This window comes from Myotis nattereri (assembly GCF_964212035.1).
Source record: "Myotis nattereri genome assembly, chromosome: 11".
In the NCBI taxonomy this organism is placed as follows: Eukaryota; Metazoa; Chordata; class Mammalia; order Chiroptera; family Vespertilionidae; genus Myotis; species Myotis nattereri.
In genome coordinates, this window is record NC_138086.1 from 33,299,402 (window position 1) to 33,317,521 (window position 18,120).

The following is an 18,120-nucleotide window of genomic DNA, read 5'->3' on the forward strand; positions in this document are numbered from 1 at the left end:
ATAGATATAGTATTTCCAAAGGTAGCTTCAATAATAGATCCATTACAAATCATTTCACAGGGGATTTCAATAATATCCATTCCTAAATGAAAACTGCTATCAAGTTTGCCATCTCCAAGTTTTACTAACCACTCACTATAAGCAGAATCCTCTGTTCTCTTATTTGTTGTAAGAGACAACTTTCTGAAACATCCCCAAACATTACAGTACTTTAAACTCGTTTGTACTATGGCCGATCACATAGCATGTGGTACAATACTGAGAAATTGTCGAAAATCCCCCCCAAGAAGGAGAACTTTCCCACCAAATTCAAATTCATAATTTCTCTTAGTAATCTGTCTATGGCATTTATAGCATGACTGGATGCCATGGTGCATTCATCAATAATGAGAAGTTGGACCTTTTTAATAATTTTAGCAACTTCACTGTTTATATTGAGTCTAGAAATTAAAGTTTCATTTAATGGAATGGGTAATTTATATTGGGAATGAAAGGTCCTTCCACCGAGAAGTAAATTTGCAGCAATTCCTGTAGAAGCTGTGGTAAAACAGTACCTCCATGACCTGTAATATAATGTATTAAAACTTTATAAAGATAGGCCTCCACGCTCTAAGGGGCGGTTCCTGCTTCAAACCTCGCCCACCTGAGAAACAGTTCGGGGAGGGCGCAGCCCTTGGCAAGGCGACCCAGGACTTAGTGCGTCCATGCTCCAAGGGCCGGTTCCTGCCTCAAACCTCGCCCTTACTAAAAACAGCTCAAGGAGGGTGCAGCCATTTCCAAGATGACCCCTACAGGACTGACTTACTTCCAGTTGGTCAAGCTTCAGACGTGAAGCGTTACACCCAGGGTTTTTATATAAATAGATACACACACACAGTATTATGTGATTGCTCTCAGTATTTTTCAACATAGCAATCAAATAATATACTGAAGACAAAAATGTGACAAAAAACATAGCCTTTAAAGCATATTAATGAGTGCTACAACAATTCAACTTTTTAAAAATAAGTAAAATTAAAGGAGACACGTGTTATTCAAAATTTTGGACAGATGACCCAAGTATCACTTAAAAATCTTCTGAAGGAAAATTACTCCTGAAGATCCCATCTGCAGTGCAGGGAAGGAAAGGGGTTTTGTCAGAGACATACATTATGAAATAGGCTGGCCTTAAAGAACAATGCCTCTGTTTAAGTTCAGTTGTAAACTGACTTCCTGCAGCTGCTTAAAATGATCTCACACTGAAATTTATTTGACTTCATGCGTGATCTGACCAACATAGAATTTTGCATATATATTTTCCCCCTCCAATAACCTGAAATGATTCAGAGCTATGCATGGATAACTTTGAGATCTCTGATTTATAGCATTTGATAACCAACAGACTAAAATATGTCACTTAACTAATCCAATCAATAATCCAAGATAAATAGATCCTCATGGTTTGTTGTGTAGGGTTATTTAATACCAAGACTCCTAGTATAAATTTTCTTTTAAATGGGCTAATCATTTTTATCTTCCATCATTTTGATTTAAAGACTCAGTAAAGCTGACCTGCTTACAGACTTTAGTAATTTGATTGCATAAATACTTTTTAATAGAAACTGGCTGAAGCAAGTGGCTAAATATTGCTTAAGGATAGGCTTATAAAAGTCAAGCTAAGCAAACACTTTTGGTTTTCCTTAAGCAAAGTGTGTACTTGTTTCCTTCCTGTACAGGGTAGGCAAACGTAGGTTTACAGTTATAGATATGATTATTACATTAACTTTATTAACTCAAAAGAATGTCGCAACGACACAGTAAACCTACGTTTTTCCAGCCCTATATATGGTAAAGCATACTGAAAGTCCATTTTTGACTACACAACTAAATGCTTGATCATTAGTTAAAATAAATCTAATCACTGAGGAAATTATAGTCATGGGTAGGTATCAGTCGTCACATATATTGGAGGTCATCAAGATCACAGTGTATGCTCAGATATGTAACACCAACTTATTTCATAAGTTTTATATTTATTTTCTTATTCCATAAAACTTAACAACACTAAGCAAGCTTTTGCAGAATTTTCATAAAGAAACAGCAAATACAGGCCTTATATATGAGTCTCAACTACTATTTATATAAACTCTAGGACTCAAGTGACAACTCTGAATTTTCTTTTTTGTTCTAACTAAAAGAACTAACATTTCTCTCCAAGAAGCACTTGAAAAAATTAATATATTCCAATTAAAAGGGCAATTCTTTAGACTCATCCATCAACTGCACTGAATAAACAAACAAAACTATTGTATACCATATAATGAATACCACTCAGCACTGAAAAAGAACAAACTCCTAGTACAATAACATGAATGAATCTCAAGAGCATCCAATAAGTAAAAAAAGTCAGACATAGAAGACAACAAACTGTATGACTCCATTTAGATGACACTAGATTCAGTGGTTCTCAACCTTCTGGCCCTTTAAATACAGTTCCTCATGTTGTGACCCAACCATAAAATTATTTTTGTTGCTACTTCATAACTGTAATGTTGCTACTGTTATCAATCGTAATGTAAATATCTGATATGCAGGGTGATCTTAGGCGACCCCTGTGAAAGGGTCGTTTGACCGCCAAAGGGGTCGTGACCCACAGGTTGAGAACTGCTGCAAGGTTGCAGGAGTCAGGGTATAGGAGTTGGGGACTAACTACAAAAGGGACAGGAAGGAACTTTCTGGGATGATGGATATATTTTAACCTTGACTGTGCTGGTGGATACACGTGTATACCAATTGAATTGCAGGCTTAAAATGGATGCATTATATTGTATGACATTATATCTGAGCAGCTGATTAAAAATCAAAAAGAATCAGAGGAGCCAAACACTACATTCCTCCATTCCTACAACTTGGAAAGTGCTTGCAACCCTTCTAAGAAGTTGTACAGTTACTGCAAGCAGAATATAAAATAGGACAAGAATGTTTTCAGCTATTGCTTGAAACTGCATATTCAAATATTCTATCATTCATCATGCCACAGCTTTGAAAGGCCACCCTCCATCCTCCCAGCTTCTCCAAATCTATACATATAAAAGCCTAATATGCAAAGTGTCCCCTCAGGAGTTCCACTGACTAGGAGTTCAATCGCTTGCTATGATGTGCGCTGACCACCAGGGGGCAGCATAGAACGAAGGGGGGCCCCAGCCAGCAGCAGGCAGCCGCTAGGGACCCTACCCATGCACAAATTTCATGCAGTGGGCCTCTAGTCTTTTATAACCAGCCCAAATAATAGGTTTCCTCAGTAAGACTTCTCTGAATACTCCACTGGGTGGTGATCTCTCCTTGAAATGTCAGATATGAAGAAACCACAGCCCAAGGATGTGAAATTACTAAAATCACCAAATCAGATTTTGCATCCTGACCTAATTAGCGAGTCCATTCATGCCTCTCACTGCCTGATTCTACCTGGAAGCTACTGGACAGAGAACAAACTGTTAAAAGTTATTCATATGCAGACTGGCACACATGTCACTGATTTCTTCAAGGGGGTATCAAATCCTTGCCACCAGATGCCCACTTTAATTATATTGATAAAGTCTCTGGAAGCTAATTTTTAACAGCTAGCCTCTCACATTATTCAGTTATTTAAATTATATTTTGAAACTGGTTTCAGAGGACATGATAGGTTTTACAGATAGTTTCAACAGGCATCTTCTCTTCTCACTTGATCACACTGAAAAGTGGTATTGATCTATTGATGAGAAAGCTACCAGAATATATAAAGCTAGAGAGTGTGAAATCTTAACCTATGAGAAAATTAATGGAAAGGAATAAGAAATCAAGAATGAATCTTGCATTCTCTTTAAGCACCACAGGTCCTCCTCATCCCACCACTGTTAATGTGTGTTTAACTGAATGGTAATTTGTATGAATTTAGGGAAATTTTGCTGGATGCTAACTAAAATAATCCTATCTAAGAAAGAGGTAATATGCAAATTCACCATCACTCCAACACACAAGATGGCTGCTCCCATGTGGTCAAAGATGGCCACCCCCATGTGGTCACAAGATAGCCACCAAAAGATGACTGGCAGGGGAGAGCAGTTGGGGGCAACCAGGACGGCAGGGGAGGGCAGTTAGGGGTGACCAGGCCTGCAGGGGAGGGCAGCTAGGGGCAATTGGACCAGCAGGGAAGTGGTTAGTGGGCAATCAGGCAGGCAGGCAGGCAAGCAAGCAGTTGGGTGCCAGATTGTGAGAGGGATGTCCGACTGCCCGTTTAGGCCCAATCCAACTGGGCCTAAATGGGCAGTCGGACATCCCTCAAGGAGTCCCAGATTGGAGAGGGTGTAGGCTGGGCTGAGGGAGACAGACTCACACACACACACACACACACACACACACACACACACACACACACGTGCATGAATTTCATGCACCAGGCCTTTAGTAATTATATAAAAATAATCTTCTGTAGGACCTTACTTTTAAAATGCTACATCCATCAACACTCTGAGAAAACTAACCTAAAACAGCACTCACCCCCATTTCAAATTCCTACATACTAATGATACCAAATTGATAGCTATATCTTAGAGTCTCTAAGTCCCACAGAATCACAATTTTTAAAGAAACCTCTAACATTTAGCACTGATATTCATGTTGCTCTCAAAATACCAATGAATTCAAAGGCAAGGGTCTAAGTTTCACAAGAGGCTCATTTGGGGAGAAATTAGAATGCAGTGACATTCTAAGAAACAAAGTGGAACTTTTCCTATACATGATTTCAGAAAAAACATGTGCAATCTTTTTAGAAGATGCTATGGTTTATACATACTAAGAAGATATATAATTATCCAAATTTTCTTCTCTACATCAAGATATTGCCGATAGTTGATATCATAGCTTAGAAATCCACCACTGGGGGAAAAAAAAAAGAAAACAGTCTTTGTGACATTTCTGCTAAAACATCAATGAAAACTCATTAATCCAATAAATTCTTGGATGCTCATTAGAGTTCTAGATATTATCAGGCATGTAAGAAAGATTAATTATGATCGCTGCCTTAGAGGAGCTCACCACATAGAGATCAGTACATCTACACATAGGTAAATCACAAGATAAAATGAGAAAAGTAAGTAATTATAAAGTATTATGCAAAGTTAAGGGACCATAGATCACTAGAAATTTACAAGCTACTAAAGGATATAAGTCTTCACAGCTCTAAATCAAGGTAACATGTGAACCTAACATTGCAATTTGCAAATATTATTACAGTACTCGAGGCCCAGTGCACGAAATTTATGCACGGGGGCGGGGGGGTGGGGGTGCCCCTCAGCCCAACCTGCACCCTCTCCAATCCAGGAGCCCTCGGGGCATGTCCAACTGCCAATTTAGGCCCGATCCCCTAAACTGGAAGTTGGACATCCCTCTCGCAATCCAGGACCTCTGGCTACTAACCGCTCACCTGCCTGCCTGCCCTAACCACTCTGCCTGCCAGCCTGATCCCCCTAACTGCCCTCCCTTGCCAGCCTGATCCCCCTAACTGCCCTCCCCTGCCAGCCTGGTCGCCCCTATTAACTTTTTATAACACATTGTACGCAGGAAACGTATTTATATGTTTTACGTTGACTGGTAGTAGAGCGCGGGACACGTATTAATACGTTTTTTATAGACTAGCGGTAGAATGCAGGTAACGCATAAATATGTTTATTTTTATACTTTTTTATTGCTCTAAAGGGATGCTAACATGCAGATATGCGAATTCCAAAGGACAAAATTTGGGTCTCTAACACATACAATGGTGAATTATGTATGTACTTCCAGGTATAACGGTAATCAATCTATTCAACTGCAAAAATGGCCTACGCCACCTGTTAGCGCGCGATAAACTACCCGCAAACAATGTGTTAAAAATCTTATCCCCTTTACACACAATTGTATTTGACTTCCTTATTGGCTTCTCTCTCTCACACAATTTTTCTCTCCTTTATGTAACACTTTTTCCTACTGACTCATCATTTATAAACTTTTCTTTCCTCCTTATTTCCTACTTCTGTTCCATCATCCTTCTTCCCATCTTTCTCCTACCCTTCCTCCCTCCCCACATTCCTTCTTTCCTTTATCTTTACCCCTGCTTCCCTCCCCTTTTCCTTCCTTCCCATCTTAATTTTTTTCTTCACTTCCTCCCTTGGACCTGCTTTGCTCCCTCCCCCATTTCTTCCTTCTTCCCATTCTCCTATTAAGCTCTATGGGCTCCCCTTTAAAACTTTTCTTTCCTCCTTCTTTCTCTCATTCTACTTTTCCCATACATTCTTCTCTACTTACTTCCACTGTTTTAATATCTATCTACCTAGCTAATTATTCACTATCATTTATCTTTTTTCTTTTCTGACTCCTAATTTTAAAATCTGTCCCCAATACACAACTATACTTGATTTTCATTATAGCTCCTACAGTTTACTCATACATACTCTTCCCTTCTTTAACTCTGCTGTCTACTGACTCCTTTATAAAGTCCTTCCCCTGCTCCTCCCTCACTCTTTTACCGTTTACAGGCTAATTAAAAATTCCATGCTTTTCCTCCTTAGTACTGACTTCTTTCCTCTCTGGGACCTGTAGCCGCCTGTTTGGGTACTCAGGACCCTCTGGCACTGGCTTTGAGGGGCCAAGTGACAATGCAGCTGTGTCTTGCCTACCATGGCCCGCACCTCCCGCCTCCGAGTCAGGGGAGGGTCTTGCCAGGCCAGGGCTGGTGTCCATCGCAGGGACCGCTGTGTTACGTGTGCACACATGTGCATTCATGCGCACGCGAGGCTTTTCTCCTGTTGCAAGCCGGGGGCGGGGATGGGAGTGGGGGGGGGGGAAGGAGTGGGGGGTTGCGGGAGAGGGAGGGGACGCGGAGGTCTTTCCCATTCCCCGGTGTGCCTGCTCCCAAACCTCAAGCAGCAGCTCTCCTTCCGCTCCCATCCAGAATTTGCAGGTGACGGGCGTGCTTGCGCAGGCACTGTTGGGGCCTGGCTTGTCCTCTGAGGGGGAAGTGGGGGGAGTGTTCCGCCCAGGATGTAAGCCCCTGTCCAGGTCAGACCAGGCAGATGAATGGATGGCTGGAGAAAGCCACGGGGGCTTCCCTGTGGTGTGAGGGTCACCTGCGGTCCCCACAGTGGCAGGGCTGGGTCCGCAGGGCAGGAGGCTTCGAGGTTGTGTGCTTGGGAGGATCAACTGGTGTCCTGAGCGTCGTGGAGCTGCCCTGTGTGTCTGTGGCGGTGGGATCCCTGCGTTGTTTACCTGGTGCCTTACCTTGACATCCACTCTCTGTTGTCGCGTCTGGGCCCTTCCTTCGTGTTGGGTGGACACCCTCTCAATTTGTGTGTTTGACCCCTCCCAGGGGTCACCGCCGACGCTTGCACCCACTGGTGGGTGTCTGTTGACCGCGTCCAAGAACTGGCCTTCTGCCATGTGGATGTGGCCCCTCAGGCCCTCCCCCCCACCTCAGGGTGGGGGTTGGTGGTGCCCCCAGGCAGTGTCGTGGGGGTGTTTGTCAGGCGCTGCACGCGGGGGAAAAAAGGACTCCGGCACCGGGTGGGGGACACAGCCTCACTTCCCGGGCCTCGCGCCAGGGGCAGGGAAGCAAGCCTCACGCAAGTCCCCCTGCTGCACACGCAGCCTGTCGAACGGTCATTACTGTGATGCCATAATGGACAATTTACGTATTACCACTTTATTATATAGATAAGAGACGTCACATCCCGGCTGGCCAGGGAGGGGCCCTCAGGGAGCAGACAGAACCATAGCCAAGCATGGCTTCGTGGAGAGGTTCTACAAGAAATGCCAGCATGTGCTACTGAAACCTTCTGGGGGTCAGTGAAGCACAGGATCTATAAGCACTGACTGAATGGATGGCAGACTGCAGGAATGGATCATGGGCAGTACCAATGTGAATAACTGAAGATCAGCATGGGAAGGGCCTGGCACAGGTAGTGCGGAGAAGGGTCCAGGAGAAGGCAGGGAGGAAACTGAGCATGGCTGAAAATGAGTGAAAAGCCAAAACCTGAATCTAAGGTTTTGCAGTGCCTCCCTTCGTCACAGAGCCTATCACAGTGAACTAGAATTTTCTCCTTATGTGCTGTCCAATCTGTCATAATGAAGACTAATTTCCTTTTACTTCTTGTTACACTGCAAGTTTCTTGAGGGCAGGAACTGTATTTTATCTAGTACTATCAAAATGTCTAACTATAGAAGGTATTCAATAAGTGCTTTAATGAATGAATGAATCACAAGTTAAATGCTACAATCTTATTTCTGCCACTGAATTATTCTAAAGAGACCCTATCTCATTCCAAAGCTCTCTCTTTTTAATATTTTAAAAAAATTTGTTCATTTTACCTCAACTATCTAATAGAATAGGGTTTACAAATGTTTACCTAGCTTTAAATGTATTATTTTTTAAAAGAATATTCAATAAAAATGATTTCTCCCATGGCCAAACTATTTTTGTTGTTTGCATTTTTTGTTGTTCTGGATTTTGTGATTCAAATTTGCTTCTGTACAACTCTTATTCTCTTCTTCTTGACTCCATCACTTCCTCCACCTCTTACCATCACTAGTGTGATCATAATTCTCCTATAGAAACTACAACAATCTTTCAAGTACAGAGACCTATAAATTCTGTATCCCCTCAAGAGGTCCATATGCTAAAAATCCAATATCCTATATAATAAAAGCCTAATATGCTAAGTGTCCAGTTGTCCATTCAACCAAAGCGTAATATGTTAATGATATGCTAAGGCCACTCAACTGCTTGCTATGACGTGCACTGACCACCAGGGGGTAAACAGTCGACCAGTCACTATGGTGTGCATTGACCACCAGGGGGCAGATGCTCCGACTGGTAGGTTAGCTTGCTGCTAAGGTCTGGCCGATCAGGACTGAGCGAGACAGGCCAGACATGCCCTGGAGCCTTCCCTCGGTCCCTCCCCGGCTGGCCAACCTCCCACGTCCCTCCCCGGCCCTGACTGTGCACTGGTGGAGTCCCTCGGCCTGGCCTGTGCCCTCTCGCAATCCAGGACTCCTCAGGGGATGTCAGAGAGCCGGTTTTGGCCCGATCCTGCAGGCCAGACCTAGGGATCCCACTGGTGCATGAATTCGTGCACCAGACCTATAGTATTATTATATTTTATAATGCCTAAAAATAGGCAAAATTAATCTCACATTAATTATGTCAGGGGAAACATCAATGGCAAGAAGCAGCAGGGAGGCCTGCAATGCTGGTAACATTCTACTGACTGATCTCAGGACTGGTGACATTCAGGTGTTCCCTTCGCAAAAACTCATTGAACTGTAACATCAAAATACACACTTCTTTATATACTTGTTTGCTCTTCACATCCTTGTGATGGAAAAGGCTGGTAATACTGCCACAGGCTGCTTTACTCAGGCGCTGGTTAGCAAGTCACTAGAGCAGATACTATTCTCTTAGTGTTCTCTTAGAGCAGAACCAGGAAGAAGGGGCAGAAGAGGAGAGCAATGAAGGCTGAAGGAGGGAGGGGATGGGGACGTCACCCTGCCAGAATCATTATTATGTATCAGGTACACAAAAACAACAATCTTTCAATAGTCTTTGGTGTGGACAGCTTGCACTTTCCTGAGCTAATATAGTATCAATAAAATCATCACTAGAAAAATTAAATAAACCTCCAATGCCTGTTGATGATGAGGATGAACAAAAACAAAAATCTGATCCTGAAAATTTTTGTAGGAAATCTTACCCTGCTTCTCTGGTATTTCCCCCCATCTCTGTAGCCTGTGATTATCCTGATCATGGGGCCATGCTTTACCACCCTGGTTCTCACCAATATGAATTTGATCTACTTGGGAGAAGGCAGGAGGAGGATGTTCTGAGGCCACCACAGGATGTTTTAATCACCAGAATATAAACATGAGACTTCCCTCACTATCAGATTAGAGCTGTAGAATTGGGGGCATTGGCCAACATATCTATTCCCCACCTTACTACCCCACATTTCTAAAGACAGACAGCTCAAGTTAGGAAAACAGTCAATTAAGAGTAGGAGAATAGAGTATAAAGACTGAGTCTTCAGCCCTAACTGGTTTGGCTCAGTGGATAGAGCATCGGCCTGCGGACTCAAGGGTCCCAGGTTCGATTCCGGTCAAGGGCATTGTACCTTGGTTGCGGGCACATCCCCAGTAGGAGGTGTGCAGGAGGCAGATGATCGATGTTTCTCTCTCATCGATGTTTCTAACTCTCTATTCCTCTCTCTTCCTCTCTGTAAAAAAATCAATAAAATATATTAAAAAAAAAAAAAAGACTGAGTCTTCCTAAAATGTCTTCCTCTTTAATCCCATGTCCATAGCCAAAACTAAGATCTACCTGTCTTTGGTGATATGCGTTCTATGTTTTCCTGACTGGTCCCTCACCCTGCCTGTTTGATGTACAGACTGAACAAACACCCAAATCATAACCTATCAGCTCTCAGAGCAGAGGTAATCTACTTACCTAAAACATGAGGGTTATTAATCAAAGTCACTCAACACCTTATGGGAAGAGAGAACAGAGTAACTCTAATCAAATATCCACTTATTAACAAATATTTATTGAGTGTCTAATACTCCCAGATAACCTTCCAGGCCTGAGGGCGTTTACATTCATTGAGCTTACATTCATTTTAGTAAGAAAAATTAATCATATTTCTGTTCTTCCTCAGGGTAGAACTAATAGACTCAGTGCAACTCAATTACTTAGTAAGAAATAACACATAATTGTTATTTTCTTCTTTTTGTTTCTCCCAACTCACTAACATAGATTTAAATCATCATGTATTATTCTCACAATAAGAACAAAACATTTAGGACTTCCTAATGTAGAAAAAAAAGCACTTGGTAAATAGAGAGAGGCCATTTTCAGGGTTGAAATGAAGAGATGGCATTTATGAAAGTGGTACGAAGGGCTGGATGCGTCAGTGGAGAATCAGACCTAAGGCTGCACTGATCTTTGCCTCAGCTCTATCTCCACAGACCCTGCTCCTCTGTAACTGTCTACACCAGCTCTCCTTTCATTCTAAATGCATAAACACCTCACTCTGTCTGCAACTGGAGATGATTTTCGAGACATTCCTGTTTCATTGCATAGTGGTAAGTATTACATTGTAGATATGGACACTAAATAAATAAACCAATAAGAACCAGCGAAGCCATGGTTCACAAACCATGCTTGGCTTTTTAAAACTCATGAATACTGTACTGTCCCCCTTTTCATTGTGAAGCCTTTCTATTCAAAATGTTTAGTCACCTGTATCCAATTAGTTTCACAAGTTAGCATTTGGATTTGGTAAGATGTAATGCAAAGATTTAATTCCCACATCTTACATTTAGCTTCACTGACTCAACTCCTTGTTAGAGATTTAGCCCTTACTCAGGCCAGCCAAGTCCCCAAGGACTAGAGTAGGAATCATGGCAAATATATTATTACAACTAGGAAATCAACTAAAAGTATATTTCCTTATTGAACATCTTCACATATGGACAAATGGTTTTTAGATAAATCTTGGAAATGTTCATAAGATTACTTATAAATGTGTTAAGAAATATTGGAAATGATTATTTTGAAATTTGGCACAAATAATGGTACTTACTCCCCAAATCTAGTCACCTGTTTTGCTTTTAAATGTGAATTACAGTATTGTGTTCAGCCCAGTCCAATAAAAGTAATCAGCACAAAAGTACATTTTTCACACGCATTCTAGATGGTTCTTATGATGATGGAAGAGTTGGGAAGCACTAGATAGCATCCTTCCACAACTCTTGTTTATATGATTACTAGAGGCCCAGTGCATGAAATTCGTGCACTGGGCGGCAGGGGTGGGGGTGGGGGTGTCCCTCAGCCCAACCTGCCCCCTCTCACAGTCCGAGAGCCCTCAGGGGATGTACTACTGACAGTGGGGAGCGGGCCTAAACCGCAGTCTGGCCTCCCTCTGCAGGCTGATCAGGGGAAGGCGCCACCCCTATCACCCCGCTGCTGCCACTGCTGGCCGCCAAGGTATTTTCATCAACACAGACTCCAGTCCCTTCACCACAAAATAATGACAACTATCTTTAGGCATTTTCAAGATGTCTCTTTCATAGGATATGACATTTCTTTCTTTCTTTATATTTTTTTTTATCCTCACCTGAGGATATTTTTCCATTGATTTTTAGAGAGCATGGAAGAGAGAGGGAAAGACAGAGAGAAACATCAATGTGAGAGGGACACTTCGATCGGTTGCCTCCTGCATGAGCCCTGATCTGAGCCCAGCCAGGGAGGAGTCTGCAACCTAGGTACATGCCCTTGATTAGAATCAAACCCCGGACCTTGCAGTCCACAGGCCAAGGCTCTATCCACTGAGTCAAACTGGCTAGGGCAGAATATGACATTTATTAGTCCCTCCAGCAGTGAACCTTAATTTTTTCCTCCAGGAGTGAGGTGGAAAAACCCTAGATCACCTTCTTGGATTATTACCATAGTTATCAAGAACACTGAGAGTGACGTACAGGGAGCTTAGCCAATGAGCTGTAAGAAAAGGTGTTTCCACTGCAGCTCATGCGCAGAGGTGGGCCTGCTGGGGGCTGTCTCCCAGCGGAGGCGGAGGCAGCCTGGGCATGCCCCCCTGCCTCTCGGCTTCTGCTCCCGGGCCTGCTGGGGTGCTGTTTCCTGGCAGCAACAGCCTGGGCATGGCCTCCTGCCTCTTGGCTTCCACTCCCAGGCCTGCTGGGGCATTGTCTCCAGGCGGCCTGGGCATGCCTCCCTGCCTCTCAGTTCCCGCTCCCTCTGCGGGCCTGCTCCTCCCTGCTCTCTGCGGACCTGATTGTTGTCGCAGCGACTGGCAGGCCCTGCTTCCAGTTCTCTGAGGGCCTGCTCCGCCCTGCTCTCTGCACGCTTGCTCATTGCCTGTGCCATCCATGGCTTGCCTCACCATGTAGCAGTCCCCACCCCGATCTGCGTACGCAGCCTATAAAGAGGTAATATGCATATTTGTCCGGTTATAACTGTTACAGCGTCCTGGACAAACTTGCATATTACCTCTCTCTCTCTCTCTCTCTCTCTCTATATATATATATATATATACATATATATATATATACACACACACACACAAACACAGATATATATATATCTGTGTGTGTGTGCGTGTTCATGAGCTACACCTACAATTAGAGAAACAGTATTCTGTACTAGACTGCCTGCCAGCAAGGAGGCTACAGGCAACAAACCTGATCCAATCCATCATCTCGGACTCATGTGCATTATGCTTTTCCCTGAATGAACTGGCCTAGGCACTTTTTATAACACATACTTGAGTTTTTGGGGTTTTTTTTATACACTGTCCATGTCAGGTCTTACTGAACACAGTCAGGGGAATCTATAAGTTAAAATAAAGAAGCACAAAATGTTGTAATCGCTTTCTAGGCTGTTATTGCTATATCTTTGATTAAGCTCTCAGTCCCTAGACATTAGCATGCCCAATCTCAAAGGAATCAGGCCTTCCTCCAATTTCAGAAACCTGAAGCTAAAAAATTTGATGCTATAAAGATGTATTTTACATTTCAAAATACATATATTTAATTCACACCTACAGTATATTGAATCATAATATTTTCATTTTATTTTTTGCAAGGGGGTGATTTTTCAACCTATAAACATTTCACTACATTTAATAACATATATGACAGAAGTGAAACTAAATTTCATAGCTAGTCTACTTATATCTCGACTATAAATTCTTATGTCTGCCAAGAGGTTGAATTATAAACATGTTGATGATGAGCTAGGTTTAAATTTTGCTTTATCAATGTATTCTTTTTTTCTAAAAATAACCCACCATGCAAAGATCAGGAAAGCCAGACAACATACATAACAAATCATTACAAAATTATTCATCTTCTAAAATATGTGTGGGCATAACTCAGAAGTGACTATGAGTATACTATACTGAGCTTTACTCAACACTAATATAAACATCTTCTACAACAGAACATGCATTTCGTTTACAGATCACTTTTTATTCATTTAAACTGGATAACAACTCCAATTACTAGTAGAAGTTTTATTTAGTCAATGTTCAAAGGCCTCAAAAATATCAATATTTAGTAATGCTACTCACTGAGGCTTTAGAAGTAGTAGAATGGGTGGGAGTTTTGTTTTGTTTTGTTTTTAAGTAAGAATATGATTGGCCTAGTTCTACTAAGAGCTACCATTCAAAACAAAGAAATGACACCACAGAGTTAAGCAGCTCTCTCTCTCACTGAGATGGTTTCCTGTTAATTTTGACAGAAGACTAACAGTCACCACTGACTAAGAAGAGAATAAACAAACTAAAGATCAGAATTAATGGTATCATAGACATTGCTTAAAGAAAGCTTACCGTTCCCTCTCTCCGTCAGTGATATCATATAAGCGATTGGCACCTCCATCAGCACAGGCTCTTAACAGAGCTTCAAATAGAAAAGAAAAAAAAAGAGAGAGAGCATATCAATATAGGAAGCTTAGAGCAATAGATTCCAAAGGTTGAACACTGGAAAGCAGGCACTCATACACATACAGTCACACTTCCCTTCTCAGATCATTTCACACTCAGCTAGTGATGCTGCTGTTACCAAAATATTTGCACATGGCACACCCAGAAAGACAGAATCCCCTGCAGACAATATATTTCCTTTCTGCCTCTTTTTCGATTTCCTCTTATTGCTGATGTTTTGTCCTCAATATCCCTCAAAGCTTGTTTTTCCTGCTGTATGGCAGAAGACAGACCTCACACTCACTACCAGGTAACTGTTATAACTCTGTTCCCTTTTTAAATTAATGTTTACAGATACATTCCCTTTACAGCAGGTATTATGGGTTTCCAAATTTCATGTGATATAGAAGGTTTCTTTTAAAAATGAATCATAAGCATAACATAAGTTTATTTAAAAATATTAAGTCACTAATAACCTAGACAATGTGTGAAAACTGAAAATTGTGAAGGTGATGCAAAATTGACTGAAACTCAAGAGGAACTAAGATATTCAAGTAAGACGGTCTGTCTCTCCAACTGGGGCTTTCATCTGTCGCCTTCTTAAGCCTTCTCCCTGCTGTCACTCTAGCATTTGATGTTGCTGAATTGGTATTAGATATTGATATTGGGATTAGATATTAGATATTGCTGTAAGCTTCTTGCGGATATTCCTTGAGATTTTTCTCAGTTCATAGACTCCTAGATTTGTTGTTACTTCTCAGATTTCTAATTTTCCTAGAAATGTTTGGTCTCTTAGCCTCAATTTCCTCTTTCATTTTTTTTTTAATACCTTTACCTAATGGTTTAGGATCAAGCTTTATATTTTATCCTGGGTGATGAGAGTGAATGCAGAGATGTCTTGGGTTCTAATTCCTCACTCTGAACAGACCAACCACAGCCTTGCCTCCTGTTCCCAACAGCTGTTAAAACACAAGTCTCTAAGTCCCACAGCTCAGTAAAGATCCTGGGCATCAGCAGCTTCAGAAGAACCAAGTATTCTGAGCTACTTCATTCTGTGGCACTTATGAAATCCTCTTACTTGATGGCAAATTGAGCTATACATTTAAAAAAACCTTTATAATATTCCAGGTGTTTGATAACAGGCAGGCTAGTGTACAGGATAGCTAATTGAGCACATTGGCAGAAATAAAGTCCAGATGTATTTCCCGCTAACCCATTTTCTTTGATCTGTATGAGAAACAAAGCAGAGGTCAAGTGGCCACAATATATTCCTTTTTTTGCTTCAGCTCTCTCGTTTGTGAATGGGGATTATATAGATTATTAGCAGTTAATGAATATATACACTGCTCATCAGAATACTGGAAGCATTCACTAAATAAGAGCCCTGACATTGTCAGAGGAGCGGGGGTTGAGAGACTGAGTGAAGAAGGCAAAGGGATTAAGAAGTAATTACAAAACAGTCACAGTGATATAAAGTACAGCATAGGGAACATAGTCATTAATCTATATATATAAAAACCAAGTGACCAGAACGCCTGAACCGGAATGACTGCTTGCTTTGACGTGCACTGCGGCCACAGATCACCCCCACCATCCCAACCGGGGGATGGGACTGGCCAGCCAACCACCTGCAGCCCCTCCCCCCACCCAGCCTGGCCCCAACTGGGCCCTGATTGGGGCAGGCTGGCCAGACCCCACCCATGCACCAATTCATGCACCGGGCCTCTAGTATTGTAATAACTATGTATGGTTCCAGTTAGGTACAGAAAATATCAGGAGGACACTTTGTACAGTATATGATTTTCTAACCATTATGCTATACACCTGAAACTAATATAAAATAAGGCTGAATGTTAACTATAATTAAAAATAATCAAACAAAAAAGTTATAATACTCTTTGATGCTGTTCTATATGCATATAGATGAAATTTAGATGATCATTTTATAAATGGGGGAGGGAAACAGGATATAAAGGGAAGTAAAAAAGAAAAATAAAATAAGTGAGTCCTCTTTCTCCATTTTTGTTAGAATTAAAATACAGTTCTAAAAGCCTCATGTTACTAGAAAAGTAAAGCCTGAGTTACTTCAAAGGTGAAAAACAAAAATAAGAGTTTTACAAAGATATCTAACACAGACATCTCACATTTCCAATTATCAACAATGCACAGTTCCTTATAATAAGAAAGGCACCCAAATGCAAATTAAGCCACAAAAATTACTTGCAAAAGATTACAGAACATTCTGCACATTTAAAAATATCAAAACCTAAAAGTTCAAAAGTCATCAAAATCTAAAGTGGAGTGATAATCTCACATAAAATATCTGGCTTAGAGTAACTGAATATGGAGATTGGAAAGACTGGTAATAGAAACAGATGGTGAACTATTAATAATTACCCTCCAACTGTACAAAACAATTCTCTGTAAACAAATTAACAAGCACATGGGATCCTTTTATGTAAAAATGGATTCAATGAAGTAATATGAAAATCTAAGGAATAGTTTTTAGCAGCTAAGATGATCAAATAGAATAATTTTCACAGTATATTATTTTGCCAAGACCAGTTGAAGTCAACATTATACTAATTATGTGCCAGGCCCTATCTAGAATAGAAAGATGAATAACAAACACATCTAGTCCTCCAGGCTCACATTATAGTAGAAAAAATAGAAACAAGCAAATATATGCACAATGCCCTGCAGACCCTAAGGAGTGCTATAATAAAAGCAATAAAATTAGGTGGGAGAATGAGGAAAGAAGAGAGGAATTTCAGTGCATGAATCTGTAAAACTGCTTATTAATAAATCTGGTTCCGCTAAGATCAGTGTTATTTTTCCAATCCAAAACCTTTTTCCAATGTCTGTTATTTCTCATACCTAGATTTAAATTGATATTGCAGAATAGTTTATAAAACAAGAGATAACTAGATCACAGCAAGTAAAATTGTCCACATTTATTCCTGCTTTAAATTCAAAGGGAGCCAAAATAACCTTGATGAAACCTATACACTATTCTCTCTTGACCTAGATGTTGGGGTGCAACCCATCTAAAAGGAACAAGTTCTAGACTGTCCCTAAAATTATTTTGTTTTCAATAAAGCTTGATAAAAATGATGTGTTCTACCACATTTAAAATTTTATTAACAAAAATGTTTTAATTATTTCAAAATACATTCCACATACATAAATAGAACTGCATTGAAAATGTAAAATCCTTCAATCATGTTGTAAATAATGTTGGCATAAATTCACTGACAGCAATTTGAAAAATGAACAAAATATCACTGTTAATGAAAGTGACCAATTAAAAGAACAATAAGTAAATGGCATTCTTTATAAGATATTTTTGATAAATCATAATGAATTAGCCTCAAAAATATGTTCACTCCATCATTTAAATTGTTCCAAGCTTTAATAAATAGAAGTTACCACATGAGTTATCTTTTAATATGAAAAGTTCATTGGCTTATTCAGCAAAATTGTTGCAGATTTGTCAAATACTATAACTTCAATGGTTGAGCAATTCTTTACTATGCATCAAGCTGATAAACAGCTGAAGACTAAAATGCATTCAAATCTCTATAAACCTTTTTATATTGATACTACCAGTGAATATATTAAACACATCTTAAGC

The 18,120-nt window shown here is 40.7% G+C and overlaps 1 protein-coding gene across 1 annotated transcript in view; it reads right to left on the reverse strand.

The window, feature by feature from the left end:
• TPK1 (thiamin pyrophosphokinase 1) overlaps window positions 1-18,120 on the reverse strand; it is a 286,110-nt gene that overhangs the window by 173,205 nt on the left and 94,785 nt on the right. Inside the window, exon 3 of the mRNA XM_081102719.1 lies at window positions 14,394-14,463. Within this exon, the coding sequence (XP_080958845.1) occupies window positions 14,394-14,463 (70 nt within the window). The remainder of the gene's footprint in view (window positions 1-14,393; window positions 14,464-18,120) is intronic.